The sequence below is a fragment of the Musca autumnalis genome, unplaced genomic scaffold (assembly GCF_047663935.1).
Source record: "Musca autumnalis isolate F117 unplaced genomic scaffold, ASM4766393v1 scaffold_5, whole genome shotgun sequence".
NCBI classification, from domain to species: domain Eukaryota; kingdom Metazoa; phylum Arthropoda; class Insecta; order Diptera; family Muscidae; genus Musca; species Musca autumnalis.
The window spans coordinates 131,058,134-131,074,862 of NW_027412088.1; the positions used below are offsets into that span (position 1 = coordinate 131,058,134).

General features: G+C 34.4%; 1 protein-coding gene across 12 annotated transcripts in view; it reads right to left on the bottom strand.

Annotated features, from left to right (window-relative positions):
* RyR (Ryanodine receptor) overlaps window positions 1-16,729 on the bottom strand; it is a 177,148-nt gene that overhangs the window by 58,748 nt on the left and 101,671 nt on the right. For all 12 annotated transcript variants that reach the window (XM_073992185.1, XM_073992188.1, XM_073992183.1 and 9 more), the window contains exons 4-12: window positions 13,559-13,636; window positions 13,188-13,376; window positions 12,899-13,098; window positions 2,446-2,620; window positions 2,030-2,379; window positions 1,848-1,972; window positions 1,064-1,769; window positions 703-999; window positions 219-638 (exon numbers count right to left, since the gene is read on the bottom strand). In XM_073992185.1, the coding sequence (XP_073848286.1) occupies window positions 219-638; window positions 703-999; window positions 1,064-1,769; window positions 1,848-1,972; window positions 2,030-2,379; window positions 2,446-2,620; window positions 12,899-13,098; window positions 13,188-13,376; window positions 13,559-13,636 (2,540 nt within the window). The remainder of the gene's footprint in view (window positions 1-218; window positions 639-702; window positions 1,000-1,063; window positions 1,770-1,847; window positions 1,973-2,029; window positions 2,380-2,445; window positions 2,621-12,898; window positions 13,099-13,187; window positions 13,377-13,558; window positions 13,637-16,729) is intronic.

Sequence of the window (16,729 nt, forward strand, 5' to 3'; positions counted from 1 at the left end):
TGAAATCATGATATTGGTAGCGATCAGTAAAATTTTGCAACACTGTCAGTTCGTTTTGAAAAAAATTACTCTCTGTAACAGAAAGTAATGATGAAGTTTAAGCCATTTGGGGTAATACTCAAGACTTAAAACAATCAAATGAGATTGAAACTTCAGCCAAAACAAAACAAACAAAAATATTTAAAAATAATAAAAACTTAATATAGAAAGATTCTTACTTTAATGTTTGTACTGCCAATTGGTTGTCATAGCGTTTCTCGGCAGGTGGCAACTTTTCAAATTGTGTCAAACACGGATGTATGCGATGATAATCGTCGCGGTGTTCTCCCCAAGACCAACCAGCTTCAATTTTGTTGAGAGCCCACATTTCATGAATGTTTTCGGCAAGCTTCTCTTTAATTTGATCTACTGAAGAGGGTAGAGATACGCCCGACGTGTCTACCGGATTGGGTACAAATGCTGTGTCATCCTCTATCATCCAGGGTCCTGCCAATACGTTTTTATTCAAATTTCCAAAATAAAAACAAGGATCTAAGCTCAGAATTTGGTGAGGCATCAGACATTGAACCAGAGGTGAAAATCCTGGTGGTGGAGCAAATTTCAACCGACCATGATCGCCTCCAAATAGAAAACGGCAACTAGAACACATTGAAATTTAAACAAAATTGTATAATGCATTTTTGGTTTGGTCCATGATCTTACCTTAATTTTGACGAACAACTCATAACTGGGAAGAACATGCCATCCAGATTAAAATCTCGGAAGCAACCTTTAACTTTTAGACCGTTAAAGGTGAAGGTGATAATGGGAACGGATAAATCTATGGTAACGCCTATCACATCACCTTTGCGAATGTACGGTTCCTCGGGTATTACATCGGTGACTAGAGATTTACGACCACCTGTCCACAAGTAAGCACCATCAAAACCAAATGAATACAAATCATCGCCTACACCATTGCCACCCCACTTTTTGCCGCCACCTGGATAAGGGACGTAGCTGCAATTAAATATAATAGTAATGACTCTCTGGCGATTAGTTTTTCTCGGTTCTTTGTACTTACCCGGAAGTGTTGGCCCAACCAATACGCAAGTGTGGCATCATGTGAGTGGTCTGTTCTATGTGATCCATGGTTACTTCAAAATACCACTTCTTGTACATGGCGGAGTTCTCTACTCGGCCGACAAAGATATTTGGCCGTATACTGGCAACGTGGTCAACGAGCTGCGTTTGCAGTAGTAGATTTTTTCCAGGCAACAGAAAATCGCAAATGTTATTTTGTGAGGAGCGCACAGCTACACCATTACCCACACATAATGAACAAAGAACATCCAAAACCTTTGGATCACGACCGTGTTTTTCCAAGAGCGATATAATGACTTTGATGTGTTCATCTCTCATCATATTCAAGGCTTCGGGTGAATCAATCAGCACACAGTGCAATACATCCAACATACCCGAACCTTCACTTGATGCCTGGGACCCCAAACGGGAGAATAACCAATTCAAGCGATTGCTGTTGGCAAATTGGGCACAATTTGTATGATTGCCTTGGATAATGGCAGCCAACAATTGGTAAAGGTATGTAGAGATGAGATCCCAACTCTGACCCATTTCATCTCCGGCCAGGAAGCTGGCCAAAAAGCCCTGTGAAGTGATGATGTTGATTTTATCAATAGCTTCGAGGATGAGATTTAAAACCCCCTCCTCTTGGAAGAGATCTTGACGATTGCGCAAGGCACGAAAGCGGTTCTGTTTCTCCTCATGTTCTGTCATTGGAATATAAAAGAGTTTAATTATTCGAAAAACATACAAATATGTCTAAGAATTAAAGACAATGGTCTTACCCATATCATCTGGTGGTTGAGAGAAATAGTTGATCAAATCTTCAAGGCACATTACCATTTCGTTGAGATTTACTTTTTGGAAAAAGATTGAATGACGGCGATTGGATTGTAAAGTTTCCAAAGCACTAGAATTCGAAAGAGACAAATGAAATAAAGGATTTCGAATTTGTTATTTAACTTACTTTATAAATTGTGTAAAGAGACTGCTGCATTTGCGAATAACACGAGCAGTTTTTGATTCTTCCTCCTGGGAGCGCGAGAAATCAAGGCAATCATCCATTTTGCCTTCTTCGTGCAGAATGGCTTGCTTCTCCTCGACCTTTCCGACACCCTTTTTCTTTGTTTCATAGCTCTTATAACTGAGCCACAGGCTTGTCTCACAGTGCTGTACAATTACGGTGGTATCGCCGTATTTGATAATCGGTGAGCCGATCACTTCTAAATCTTTATCTTCGAGTACTTTTTTCTCGTCGTCCTTTTCCTGTCTTAGACAGAAAGTCGTTGTAGCAATGGATGCTTCTTCCTTTTTCACCTGCAAAAAGTACAATAAAATAAATTAAGCGTTTGTATATTGCGCGGAAGCAATTTTTTCACATACCAAAATTAATTCGTTATTGTCGTTGACGCCCAAATAGCGTCCAGTTGTAATGTGTCGAATTCGCATGGGATGGAACCAGTTGATGAATCCACCAGTCCATTTGGTGCGTGCCAATTCCAAGCGCCACAATGAACGGGCTTGAGACATGACCGAACCACCCTCATACACAACAATGCTGAAATTGTAGTGAAACGGAATTATTATTCAACATAATCAAAATCATGTTATAGTATTTTTTCAAAAACTTTTTAATGTGGTTTGTGCGTGTCTTTTTTTATTTAATACTTTTATAGAATAAACGATATTTTAGTCTTTAATTGGCAAAAGTTCATTCATTCCCGCTACAGAAAATCATTTTTGAGAAAAAGGTCAAAAAGTCATAATCCTTATGTACATACCAGGGTTGCGGAGTCGAGCCATTTATGATTCGACTCCGACTACAGAGTTGATTTTTCATCACTCCGGAGTCGAATCCGAGGTTAATTTCCTATACTACTCAAAACAATATGCACAACTTTAAAATGTTTTCTATATGTTGAATTTTTCCTAAGGTATTCTTTAGCAAGAACGTTCATTCCGATATAATTCTCAACTACAAAACTTTAATATATCGCTGTATCCTTCACCGAAAAGTGGAAACAGCATGCAAGTTATGATGATTCGTTCGTACGAGTATATACCCTCAGTTTATTACTTTAAAATGAAGATAAGTGAAACTGCGATTAAGTTAGACAAGGAGGAAATTTGTAAACCCATGAGATAATATTTGGACTTTCAAGATATGTGGGATCTATAACCAATAATCCTAAATGTATTTCGTTTTTTGCCACAATCTATTCACTTTGAACATTCATCCTAAAGATTACCGTAGAAATTTGAATTTGTTTGCAAAAATTTAGGGGATTAATTGGACTAAAAAGTTCAAGATGCATTTTGTAATCAAAATAGAGATAACTCATCTTAAAAATATTTTATTGATAATGTAGAAAAAATGGTCTTTACAGTTGAAATGATCGAAAAGAAAATCTTTAATAAATCGGCATTGAATTATGGCTTTTAGATGATATTTCTACACATTTTTCACTTGTAATTCGAAAAATTCCAGTTGTAATTCGTAACATTTCATTTGTAATTTGATTATTCTATTTGTAATTCGTAATATTTTATATTTAATTCGAGAATTCCATTTGTAATTCGAATTATTCCATTTGTAATTCGAATTATTCCATTTGTAATTCGAATTATTCTATTTGTAATTCGAATTATTCTATTTGTAATTCGAATTATTCCATTTGAAATTTGAATTATTCCATTTGCAATTCGAATTATTCCATTTTTAATTCGAATTATTTTATTTGTAATTAGAATTATTCCATTTGTGATTCGAATTTAAAATAGAATAATTCGAATTACAAATGGAATAATTCGTATTACAAATTGAATTACAAATAAAATGTTACGAATTACAAATGGAATTCTCGAATTACAACTAAAATGATTCGAATTACATCTGAAAAAGGTGTATGTTGGTCTAGCCATTTCCGATCTGTGATCTTCTATATATTTTCAGCCGACTTGAGGTACTTTATGCTCCAAACACGTTATGTGTTTTCAATTTTGATGAAATTTGGAATTCGGTCTACACCATTTTCACATGTTATTCGAATAATTTCAGTTGTAATTCGAAACATTTCACTTGTAATTTGAGAATTCCCACTGAATTTCGAATTATTTCATTTGTAATTTGAGAATTATTTAATTTGTAATTCGAATTTTTCCATTTGTAATTTGAATTTTTTCATTTGACATTCCAAATGAAAAACTCCGATTTACAAATAGAAAAATTCAAATTACAAATAGAAAAATTCGAATTACAAATGAACTAATTCGAATCAAAAATGAAAAAATTCAAATTACAAATGAAATAATTCGAATTTCAAATGGAATTCTCAGATTATTTTTTTTATTTTATTTTTTTTTCGCCTCTTACACCCGCCCCTGCCGACCGAAGGGGCCACCTCCCCTTACGTAGGGAGCACGTACACACAATGGACCGGTCAATGGCGAGTTAGTTGGGGATAAAACTACCGGCTACAACTCATATCAGCCGATATAAAAATTTAATTACAAACTACGACAACAACACAATTAAATTAGGGAAATTAATATGTATTTACATTAAAGGCTCTTGAGGCTGAATACTACTGGTTCCGCTGAGGGAGATGTAGTTTGCCGTTAAATAGAGCTCAATTTTTTAGACACTCAACTTCAGAAGGAACAAGGGTGATAGACATAAATTAAAAATAGTTACTTCTCATTAGCTGTGTTCTACTGCTCCGCAGAGGGAGTTGTAGATATACATATGCTGAGCTGAAGGGTTCTTAACAGGCAGAAGTAGCTTACAGAACAATAGATTCTAAACTAAGTTACTAAAAATTTTAATACTACATTAAAGAGGATTGACAACCTGCTTGTTTATACATTATGAATGCAATGTTAATTTTTTTAATTTAAAGTATGTAATGGTTCAGTTAAAGGTATCGTATTATAGATGTTATTGTATATATCACACAATGAACGTAATAGGTTATTATCTTCACAATTAGTTTTCACAGTAGGCAAATTAATTGGCAACAAATTACGGGTTATACGTGCAGGAACATTAAATCTTATTTCTCCTATCAAGTACGGACAGTGAATTAAGCCGCGTACAAGTTTAATAAAAAATAGCGCTCTTAGTGTAAATCTTCTTTTTTCAAGAGTAGGAAGATCAATTAACATTAAACGGCTTTCATAAGTGGGGAGTAGCGCGGTCGTGTCCCAGTGCAGACCACGCAGGGCTAACAGTAGGAGTTGGGTTTGAACCGACTCAATCTTATCAGAGTACGATTTGTAATAAGGGCTCCATAGAATGCAACCATATTCCAGAACTGGGCGGACAAGGCTAACAAACAAACGTTTCGTAACGTATGGGTCATCAAATTCTTTAGACCAACGTTTTATAAAACCCAATAACGATTTAGCTTTATTAACACAAGAATCAATGTGCAAATTGAAGCGCAATTTATGATCTAGTAAAACACCTAGATCTAGGAAAGTGTCAACATTTTCTAATTGATGTGAACCAATATAATAATTGGAGAAAAACGGAAGTGATCTAGATAAGATTCAAAGTCATCCCATTTGCGTAACACCAATTAGTAAGAGAGTGCAGATCATATTGTAGATATAGATATATATATTAATGAATTCAGTTGAAAGAATAGCTTTACATCATCAGCATACATTAAAATTTTGTAGTAACGTATAGCTGAAGGAAGATCGTTAATATAAAGTACAAATAAAAGTGGACCCAGGTGGCTACCTTGCGGCACACCGGAAGAAACGAACAAGTCCTTGGAAAATGACTCGTTAAATAAAACTTTTTGGGTGCGTCCTCTTAAATAAGAGGAAATCCAATTCAATAAAGATTGTGGAAATCCCATGATATCAAGTTTATAAAGCAAATGTTTATGCACTACAGTATCAAAGGCTTTACTAAAATCGGTATAAATAACGTCTGTCTGTTGTTTATAAGAAAGCCCTTTATAGACATGAGTTACAAACTCCATGAGATTAGTAATTGTAGATCTGCCTTTCATAAATCCATGTTGAAAAGGTGAAATTATAGTTCAAAAAGTTTTGGGATAGCACTAAGTTTTGCTATACACCTATAATTTTCAACAAAGCATCTATTACAAGATTTGTGAAGTGGAATAATGATGCTCGATCTCCAGAAAGTTGGAAAGTAACCATTATTTAAAGAATAATGAAAGATTTTTGTAAGAGGTTGATAAATTTCATTGGCGAAAGATTTAAGAATATAAATAGGAACACCATCTGAACCGGGTATGTTTGAAGAACGAAGCGACTTTAAGCCTACAAGGACTTCTTCTTCAGACAATACAATATGAGGTAGATGATGCAGCTTGTCAATACTATAGTTATATTGTTCATTTAGAATTTTAGAAGAGTAGGAAGACTGAAACATATTAGAGATTTCGGATTCATCCGAAGATTCTCTGCTACCAAATTTCATACAGCTTGGGAAATTATTAGCCTTTCTTTTAGAATTAACAAATTTAAAGAAGCTTTTCGGGTTATTTTTGAAGTTCCTACTCATTTTATCAAGATAATGCCGATAAAAATAAGAATTGGCAGAATTATATTTATTTCGGGCTACAATATAGCTAGAGTAATTCACTGTGGAGTAAATTTTTTTAAATTTTTTGAAGCATCTACTTTTTATGTTGCGCAACCTCCTTAACGTCGATGTGAACCAAGGAGGGCCATGATCAGAAACTTTTGTTATATATGGAGTTGTTTTAGCAAAGGCAGAGTTAAGGTGATTATAGAAATTAGAAACGCTTAAATCTATCGTATCATTAATAACAAATCTTGTACTTAATAAAATTGATTTTAGCCGATTAATATCTGTTTTTCCAAAATTAAATTTAGGATTAATATTTTTCTTAGACCTAGGGGTCGGTCTAGAAATTTGTAGTTGAAGGTTAACTGAAAGTGTAGGATTGTAAACATCTTCTGGCATTACAATAGGTAGGCATCTATTCAATGCAACATTGAGTGTAGATGAAAAGACTAGATCTAAAGCCCGATCATTTATGTTTAAAACATTGTTAACTTGGTAAAGACATTGACTAAAAATTAAATACCAAAAATCGTCAATTCCAGTGCTAGTTGCAGGAATAAAATCTATTCTATTGTCCCCAGGGACCCATGAGATATGAGGAAGATTAAAATCACCCATACAAATTAATTCGGAGGTAGTAGACATTAAAGTAGAAACACTTTGAATTAAATTGGCATGTCTTAGATAAATGTCATTGTCCGAGTTTGGTGCAATATAAGAAACAGTTACAAAGATTATATTCCCAAGGTAATTCAGTTTTACACAAAGAAACTCATCAGAAGTTGTCACTGGTAATACAACTAATTCAGATGAAATAGAATTGTGAACTGCAATTAAAACACCACCACCAACCTTGTTTAATCTATCTTTCCTATAAACTTGAAAACTTTCGCAAAAGATTTCAGTATCACTTATTTCAGGCTTTTACCATGTTTCAGTAAACGCTACGACTTTATAATCACAATAAAAACTTTTTAAATATAAGCTACTGAGTTTAGTTTTCAAACCTCTAACATTTTGATATAAAAATGGCAATGACTCTAGTTTTTTTGGAAGAACAATCGGATTTATAGGAGTAGATCTTTCCTTGTAAGTCCCTCGGGCCAAATCTCGCTATCAACTATAGCGATAATTGAAAGATGAAATATCTCTTGGTTGAGGCGGATTAAATTTAAATACCTTTAAATCATTATCATTTGAAATATTGATTCTAGATTTGACATAATTACGAATATGATCAGTTGAAGTATCAGGATGTAGTCGAGATACAAAAACAGTTTTCCGCGGCGCAACTACAATTAGTTGATCTAAGGGTAACGATGGAGGTTCTGGAGCTGAAGGCTCATGGATAACAACAGAAGGTATAGGGGGATTACTTTGCGAAACCGAAGGTGAAGGACTCTCAGCTGGAGTAGGTAAATTTGTTATAGGTTTATTGATGACAGAAATAATAGTATTTGTTTTATTGGTAGGAATAAGAGCCAAGGATGAAGAAGACTCAGGCAGAGTGCTAACTACTGATGAGTTTTCAGAAGACTGGGCAAATGGAGTGATAGGAGGAGCTGAAGTAACAATCGGGGAATTTAAAGCAATCAGATTTTCAGAGGTGGAAATGGTATTACTGGCTGATGATTTTTTCCTTTTCGGAGAATCAACCGAGTAATCAAAACTATTTAAAATTTTTTCTATTTTTTTCCAAATTGTTAAAAAGGGGATTGAATTTCTTTTTTAATTTAGAGACTTCTAATTTAGTTTCGTTAAAAAGACGAACTAAATTTATTTCTTTATCTCTACAGTCAGGGCACGACCAACGTAATCCCATGGATCTATCAGTAATATAATCAAATTGTTTACCATTAAACCCAGCACATTTAAAATGGGCATGGTTATCAGATATCCAACAGGTAATCAATCTCTCAGAAAAATTTCTAATACTGCATTCCCTACATAAACAAGCCATGGTGATAATTAATAATATGCCTGAAAGTATGTTACGGTATATATAGGTTAAATAATTATAGTTTGAAAATAACTGAAAATTAATATTACGGCCTAAAAGTATGCTGTGAATTGTTTCAATAAAGAAAATCTATCAAAGAGAAGGAAAAATAAAACAAAAGAATGAAATGTCAGAACGACAGAAGAACTACAAAGATAGAGTAATGAAAATTCACAACTTTATTTCAAGCACTAGTGTTTTTTAAAAAAGCACTGATTTTAAAATGTTTCACTGAAATTCGATGATAATTAGTATAATTGTCACTATTAACAATTTATTAAACACCGAAAAACTATTGAAATTAATTATTTTTTAAAATCGATACGAGAGCTCGCCAAGAACACTTGTACACAAGCAGAGATGCATACTACAAATGAAATAATTCGAAATTCAATTGGAATTCTCAAATTACGAGTGAAATGTTTCGAATTTCAAATGAAATAATCAAATTACAACTGAAATTCTTCGAATTACATGTGAAAATGGTGTAGAAATAACTTTGTCGGATTATTTTGAAAACGGTTCAGATAGCATACATATATAGGTCCCATATACATTTTCGACCGATTGCATGTATTTAATACACAAAATGAAATGTAAAAAATATGATGGAATTTAGTCTAGAAAAAATTTCCCCAAATTTCGATCCGACTTCGATCCTAAATGGCTCGACTTAGGAGCCCTGGTTCAAAGATGGGCCATACGGGTTCACTCTTTTGGGTACCTTTCCCATAAGGTTCAAAATTTTTCGTTAAAATGGTGCGCAAGATACCTCTCAAAGGGAGTAACCGATTTGTTCCAAACAGTGCACATCTTAGTATTTCATCCAGACATACACATGTATTTAGATTACATTTGAATATGGACTATATAGGCCCACGCCTTCGGGGGCCTCCACCACAAAGTTTTTGCAAATGATATGTGTAAGGACTTGTCTCGAATCGTTTTAAAATTTATTGCAGTTATCCTCGCGGCACCTCTTACGCCGGCCTAAGTTTTTCGGGTGCAAGTCCTTTCTTACTGAGATATTGTCTCTAAAAATTCTGTCTTCACATATAAAGTGACTGATGAACTGATAACTAGACATCGGATTTTAGCATGTTTTTTCTTTCTTATTCGATTGGACTCAAATTTTGGATATAGGCGTTTTGAGGGTCAATTTTTCGATATTTGGGGTTATATCAAAAACATGCAAAAGATATGCAAAAAATATGCAAAATATGCTAAATATGCAAGTGTTTTTTTTTGACGAAAATCGTCAATTAAATCAAAAATCATCAAAAAGCGTTCTAAATTAAATTTTTGTCGTTTAACGTCGTTTTTTGCAGATTATTATGCTATTGAGACTCTCCAGATATTCCGCCGCAGCAATAAATCTGGACTAATAAGACTTAAATCAGTTTTCACAAGGTGAGAAAATGTCAACACAGCATTCCTATTACAACATAAGTTGCTTCCTGTACAAATTTCGGAAATGGAAAATTTTCAAAAACTCAATCAGATATATCAAAATCAACATGTCCAAATATGGTGATAGTTTCTACTCGGCCAAAATTGTCTAGCAGAAAAATAAAGGATAAAAGCGCAATTTCTTCTAGTTTTTGGAAAAAGGGTTCGTTTTTAGCACAAAATGGGAAAAAGTACTAGAGTACCATTTAAGATTCCAGGTTCTGGAATATAACTATAATTAAAAGTATACGTTTTGAATATCCACATATTAGATTTGTTTATATTTTATAGTGTTTAGTCCTTTATTCAGTATATACAGACATAAATTGGCAATTTTTGTTCTTTGTGGTCAAAAAGCTTCTTTGGAAAAATGCTCTAACTGCCGCTTTAATATTGATGACATGGTTTTAGTTTAATGCACTAAAAATACATAATTTTATAATATTGATCTATATTGTACCCATACAACCGCTTAATGAAGAATTGGGAAATGTTCACTCCTCGGCGAAAAGTAATGAATTATTGTTATACCCATCCACGATGAATAATAAGCAAAATTAAGAACACCCAATGATTGGTGCTAAATGACATTTAGGAAAAATTATCGAGTACAAGGATATAACACCTTTTATAATACATTAGTCTTGTTGTATAGGATATAAATAAATATATTAAGAAAAATATTCGCCGCAATATGTTGCCAAAGGCATTATACACCTAAAAGGCAAATATTTCAAGGAATCTTAATTTCCAAAAATGAAATTTCACATCTGTCCCGTGTTTTGCAAACATTCTGAAGTAAACTTTAAAAACGCCATATTTCTAGCTCTATTTTCACAGTCTGATTGGATTTTAATGAATAAAAATTCCGTGCGGAATTTGTTCCCTTTCCCAAATTTCACAATATTTTATTTTTATATTTATGCCCAAAAAGGGAATATTTTGTCGATTCGACTAGAATACGCCATAATGAAGCGAATCTAGTAGTTTTCAACTTTTAACAAATATTGATTTTTAAAGAATTTCACTTTTTAAAATTCTCACAGGCAAAGTCAACAAAAACAGCCTGTAACTTTCGCGACTTCGTTGCAAATGACCCCATATTCTTTTGTCCGGTAGGTACAAAAAACATAAACATAAAATTCACGAGTTTATAAAGAAAAAGCAAAAATTGCAATAGTATCAAAAGTTCCTAATATGCTCCGAAATGGCGCGATTTGAGAACAAATTGATCCAAAACGCTTTGATTTTAAATTAGATTACAAAAAAATAAAAATTTTAATTAAAAGCAAATATGTTGTAATAACAGCTAAAATTAAAAAATGCATTACTGAACTTCAATGCATTTGGTGCGGAAACTTTTTTCGCGATAGAGAAAAATTGACGCCGTATTTCATAATAGTTTTCCATGCTCTACACGGCTATGTGGTGGTATTTTTTTGGTTATAGCCCTACTGTATATGTTTTATATGTTTTTAGTAAAATACTAACTATTAATTTCTAGCTCATTTGTTTTTCTGTCAGACAATTTTGGCCGAGCAGAAACTATCAACATATTTGGATACGTTCATTTTGTCATTTCTGATTGAGTTTCTGAGCAAATTTGTATAGGAAAGCAACTTATGTTGTAATAAGAAGGCTGGGTTATAGGAAATTTTCTAAGTCTTTAGTCCAGATTTATTGCTGTGGCGGAATAATAATTAATAACATAATAATCTGCTAAGAAATCGACGTTTAACGGCAATAACTTAATTTAGAACACTTTCTGATGATTTTCCAAATTTAATTTGACGATTTTCGTCAAAAAAATTACTTGCATATTTTCCATATTTTTTGCATATTTTGTGCATATGCTAATATGCAAAAAATAAAAAAAATATGAGCCCATCATTGCATTCAGTTTTCTTCAAAACGAATTTTGGTCCGATCAGAATTTTCGTATCTTTATTAATAAACAATATGGAAATATGCAAAATCCGATGTCTAATGATAACTTACGAATTTAATGTCCAATTTGAACGAAACGTCACGTACTTTCCTAATAACACCTCAACAAATTCTCATAAGTGAAGTTTAAAGCCTGATGGAAGAGCTTTTGAAAATTTTACCGAAGATCCTCCTTGTGGTACTTTTTGCAGCGATATACAGCTTTTTGTTGACAAGTTCATGCTTCCTGATATAACATCCTACAGTAAAAAACTAAAATAACTGGAATTGGTCCAACCATCGTAACAAGTATGAACTATGTCGGTTCATTCCTTCAAGTTCAACACTTGTGCGCCTAGTTTAAGGCCACTACTCCGATCGTGTTGAAATCTTATTATTATAATACAACATTGTCATTTTTTTAGGGGAAATCAGTTCTTCCAGAGATATGGTTAGGGGGACTCCTTCATACACGTCTCGAACTAAAGTATTTAGAATTCTTGAGGTCTTTGTTACAATGCTATAATTTTATAATTCATACTTTATTATACCATCCACCGTAAGATGGCGCAGTTACTTTTTCATTCCGTTTGTAAAACATGGAAATCATCGCCAGAGACGTCTTCGTTGGAAGAGATTTGTTGGAACTGACAAATGGCTCAAATCTGATTTTAAAATAATTTATGGCGGAGGGTATAAAAAAATCGGCCCGGTCAAACTTAAAACCTTTTCCACTTATTTAAATTTAAACTGTAAGATTTTACCCACACCAATGCTGAACATACATATGTTTATACATACGTTTATAACTAGGCTTGTTTACACAGATTTTCAAAGTAATTTTTGAATTTCTCAATTTGACTCAAAAGTTATTATTTAGAACTACTTACTTTTGTCCCGGCTCGCGACCCCATGTGCTGGGTATGGTCAGACATTCATCACCGCCGTGAAAGAAACGCAAAACATCGCCACCGAACACATAACCCACATATTTCATGCGTGAAATGCCAGTGCCGTAGGGTTGCACCGACCAGTGTGTTACATGGAAACTGGCATTGACAATTGATTGTTCATTCTCCTTGGTCGTATGCTACACTCGCCGCACAAACGTCAAAGAAATGAGAATTTTAATAAAGCACATGGCTTGACTTACACGTAATCCCGACGAGCTTAGCTTACCAAATAACGTTCGGTTGCCACTGAGACTAAAATCAAGTCGTCACCAACGCGCACCTTCTCACCCTCGGAACGCTGTTTACTGGCTGGATGCACGGTCCACCAGCATGCCTCACCTTGGCTGTGCTCTTGCAGACCGACGTCGAAGGATAATTTGTCGTTGGACGATGATGTCGAAAGACAAGCCAGGTACTGTTGGTGCCATCGTTGTTGTTGTCATAGTTGTTGATGTAGCAGTGAACAACGATGCCACAAAGAAGCACCACCACGGACGACGGAAAGGACAAACGACCAAAAAGATAAGGTATCAATTCAATTGTCATGGATTACGCTAAAGTGTCTATCTATGTATGTGAATGTAGGTGTGATCTTACCATGTCACTGTTGTTGTGACGCAACAGTATAGCATTGCCATAGAGCAGTGTCCTATGACCGGATCCAGTACCTTTACCCTGTACCAAATAAATTTCCAAATGTAAAAAAGGAAAATAGAGAAGAGAAGGGGAAGAAAATCATCGTTATTAGGGTTGACACAAATCGTCGTTGGCGAGTCAGTTTGGTAGCTGCAGAAATTTCAGTTCAAGCATCAATTTTAGTTTCAAATGTGATTTTGATTTTTTTGCTTTCGTTTCAAACATTTCACAATGTGTGTGTGTGGGTTCGGGGTAACAACTACATACATACTACTAACAAAAATGGTTGAGTGGATTAATGTATGTGTGTATGTCAATTCTTGTGTACGTGAGTGCGTGTATATATGTTGTTAAGTGCGTGCGTATCGTATTGCCAAAAATTGTGTTAGTGTGAGTAAGCGACTCAGTGGCGTATTAAATGCTTAGTAAGGCCAAAATCTTATCTTGGTTAGTCATTATGTCAAAGATAAAACAATCAAAGTTAATTCGTATACATTCTCAAATTTTAAATGTCTTTTCTAACATTTGTTTAATTAAAATTAAAAATTGGCAAAATGCATATGTTTTTGTTTTAACTGGAGTAGAAGAGGAAGGAAATAATAGCTTCGTTCCAGTACTTTTTTAATGATAAAAGTGTCAAAAGAGCAAACTGTCGAAAATGAGTTCCATATACACATGTTTCCAAAATGTACGGGAACGGAAAAATGGCAGAAACTTCAAAAAACTGGAGCAAATGTCAAAGTCGGCGAATCAACCAATCAGAAGCCGGCAAACATGTTGCACATTTTTGCTCGCCCAAATTTGTCGTGTAAAAAGTTTTTAAAGAGGAAGCTATTCAGCGCCATTTTTGTTCAAAGAGAAGTGAACATTTTGCAACTTTTTTGGTGTACGGGAACGCATTTTGTGGAAAAATGTGCAAAATGTGTTAAATGTGTAAAAACTTTTTAGTTCTGGAACGAAGCTAATATTTGTTAGAATTCAAACTAAATTGTTTTGCTCTTAATGTATATTTGAAATATGTATAATTTGTTTATTTTGCTTCGTTTAAGAACTATACATGAGAATACCATTCAGATGGAAAATAAATATGAAGAGGATTGTACTGCTTGCCTAAAATAGTGGTAAACAATTCAAACAAACTAAATTGAACAGGGTGCTAAATATCTGACAAAACTGTTCATCATGATCAAGTGTACATTAACCTCTGTGTGCTGTCACATGAAGAGCTGCCGGTAACATAGGTATATAGGAACGATATAAACTTTTGTTGCCTTGGTAAATTATTAAACTGCTAAGGAAAAGGCTAACAAAGCCTACGTCTTTGAATCTGTACTCACTGACGGATGCGCATGGGAAGTTCGAGGCTGATAAAAGAGCACACAGAAAGGCTTCACAGTAAAATCCAAAGGTGACATTTGAAATTTGACATGAGGTTGGAACTGGGCTTGCTATTAGCCGGAGAATAAACACTACGACTCCAGTTCCACTACGGTCCTGAAACCACACCATTGCCTCGACAAGGACGAAAATACAAAGGCACATAGATTAGAAGAGTGTCTAGACAAACCACAAGATCGCTGTCCTGACCATGACATGGCAGCTCTTTTAAACGTGGTTCTAGACCCACCGTCGTAGTGGGTTAGCTGCCTTTTACACAGAAGGTCGAGAGTTCGAGTTTACGCCATCCCTTCGCGGGATAATAACATTGCTCCCAATATCTCAAAATGGTGTTTGGCAGAACCACATTCATGCATCCCATTGAAAATAAGGTTACATGAACGTCATCCCTGCAAATCACAGGAACCAAATTGATCATGTTGTGGTACATGGAAGTCACTCATCGATCGTATTAGACATGGATAACAGAAGCCTACACCAAGTAATCTATAGTTTGGTCATGATTGACTTGTTGCGATCGAAGTCATCTGTAGCTACATCTACTGACAGAGAAAGAATAGTATAAAATCAAACATGTTCTCAAAGCAAAATAGGGTGCTGTAAATATGTACAAAAATATGTGGGGATTTCTGAGTAAAATCGGACAATTCAAATTCTGTAAAAACTATATGCATAAAAATACTCATAACTTCTTTAATATTGCTCCAAATAGAAAAAAATCCTTTTTGTTATCAGCTGTCTAATAAAAAATAGAAAAAAATTGCAATGTGGACTTGGATGTAATTTTCGCGACTTTATATTTAAAACCAGTAAGGAAAGGATCAAAGTCGGGCGGGGCCGACTATATGATACCCTACACCACTGTGAATACGTTAAATATAAATCGGAGCTATATCCAGATCTTAACCGATTTCGATATAATTTGGCACATTTATTTCCAGACCGAATTCAGTCACACATTCCAAATATCATTGAAATCGGACTTAAATATATATGGGAGCTATATCCAAATCTGAACCGATTTCGATAAAACTTTCCACATTTTTTTCTAGACCGAATTCAGTCACACATTCCAAATTTCATCGAAATCGGAATTATATAGCATGTTAGGTACAGACAATACGTGAAATCGGCCGAAAATATATATGGGAGCTATATCCAAATCTGAACCGATTTCGATATAACTAGGCACATTTATTTCTAGACTGAGTTCAGTCACACATTCCAAATTTCATCGAAATCGGACATATATAGCGTGTGTGGTAAAGAAAATAAGTGAAATCGGCCGAAAATATATATGGGAGCTATATCCAAATCTGAACCGATTTCGATATAATTTGGCACATTTATTTGTAGACCGAATTCAGTCGTGCATTCTAAGTTTCATCGAAATCGGACATATGTATATAGCGTGTGTGATACAGAAAATACGTGAAATCGGCCGAAAATATGTATGGGAGCTATATCCAAATCTGAACCGATTTCGATATAATTTGGCACATTTATTTGTATTTGGCACATTTATCGGACGTATATAGCGTGTTTGGTACGTGAAATCGGGCGAAAATATATATGGGAGCTATATCCAAATCTGAACCGATTTTCACCAAAAGCAATAGCGTTCTTCCTATGGCTAAAAATTGTAGTCCCCAATTTTCAGACGGACAGACGGACATGCATAAATCGACTCAGAAAGTGATTATATGTATATCCCAAAAGGAACTATGGGTCTAT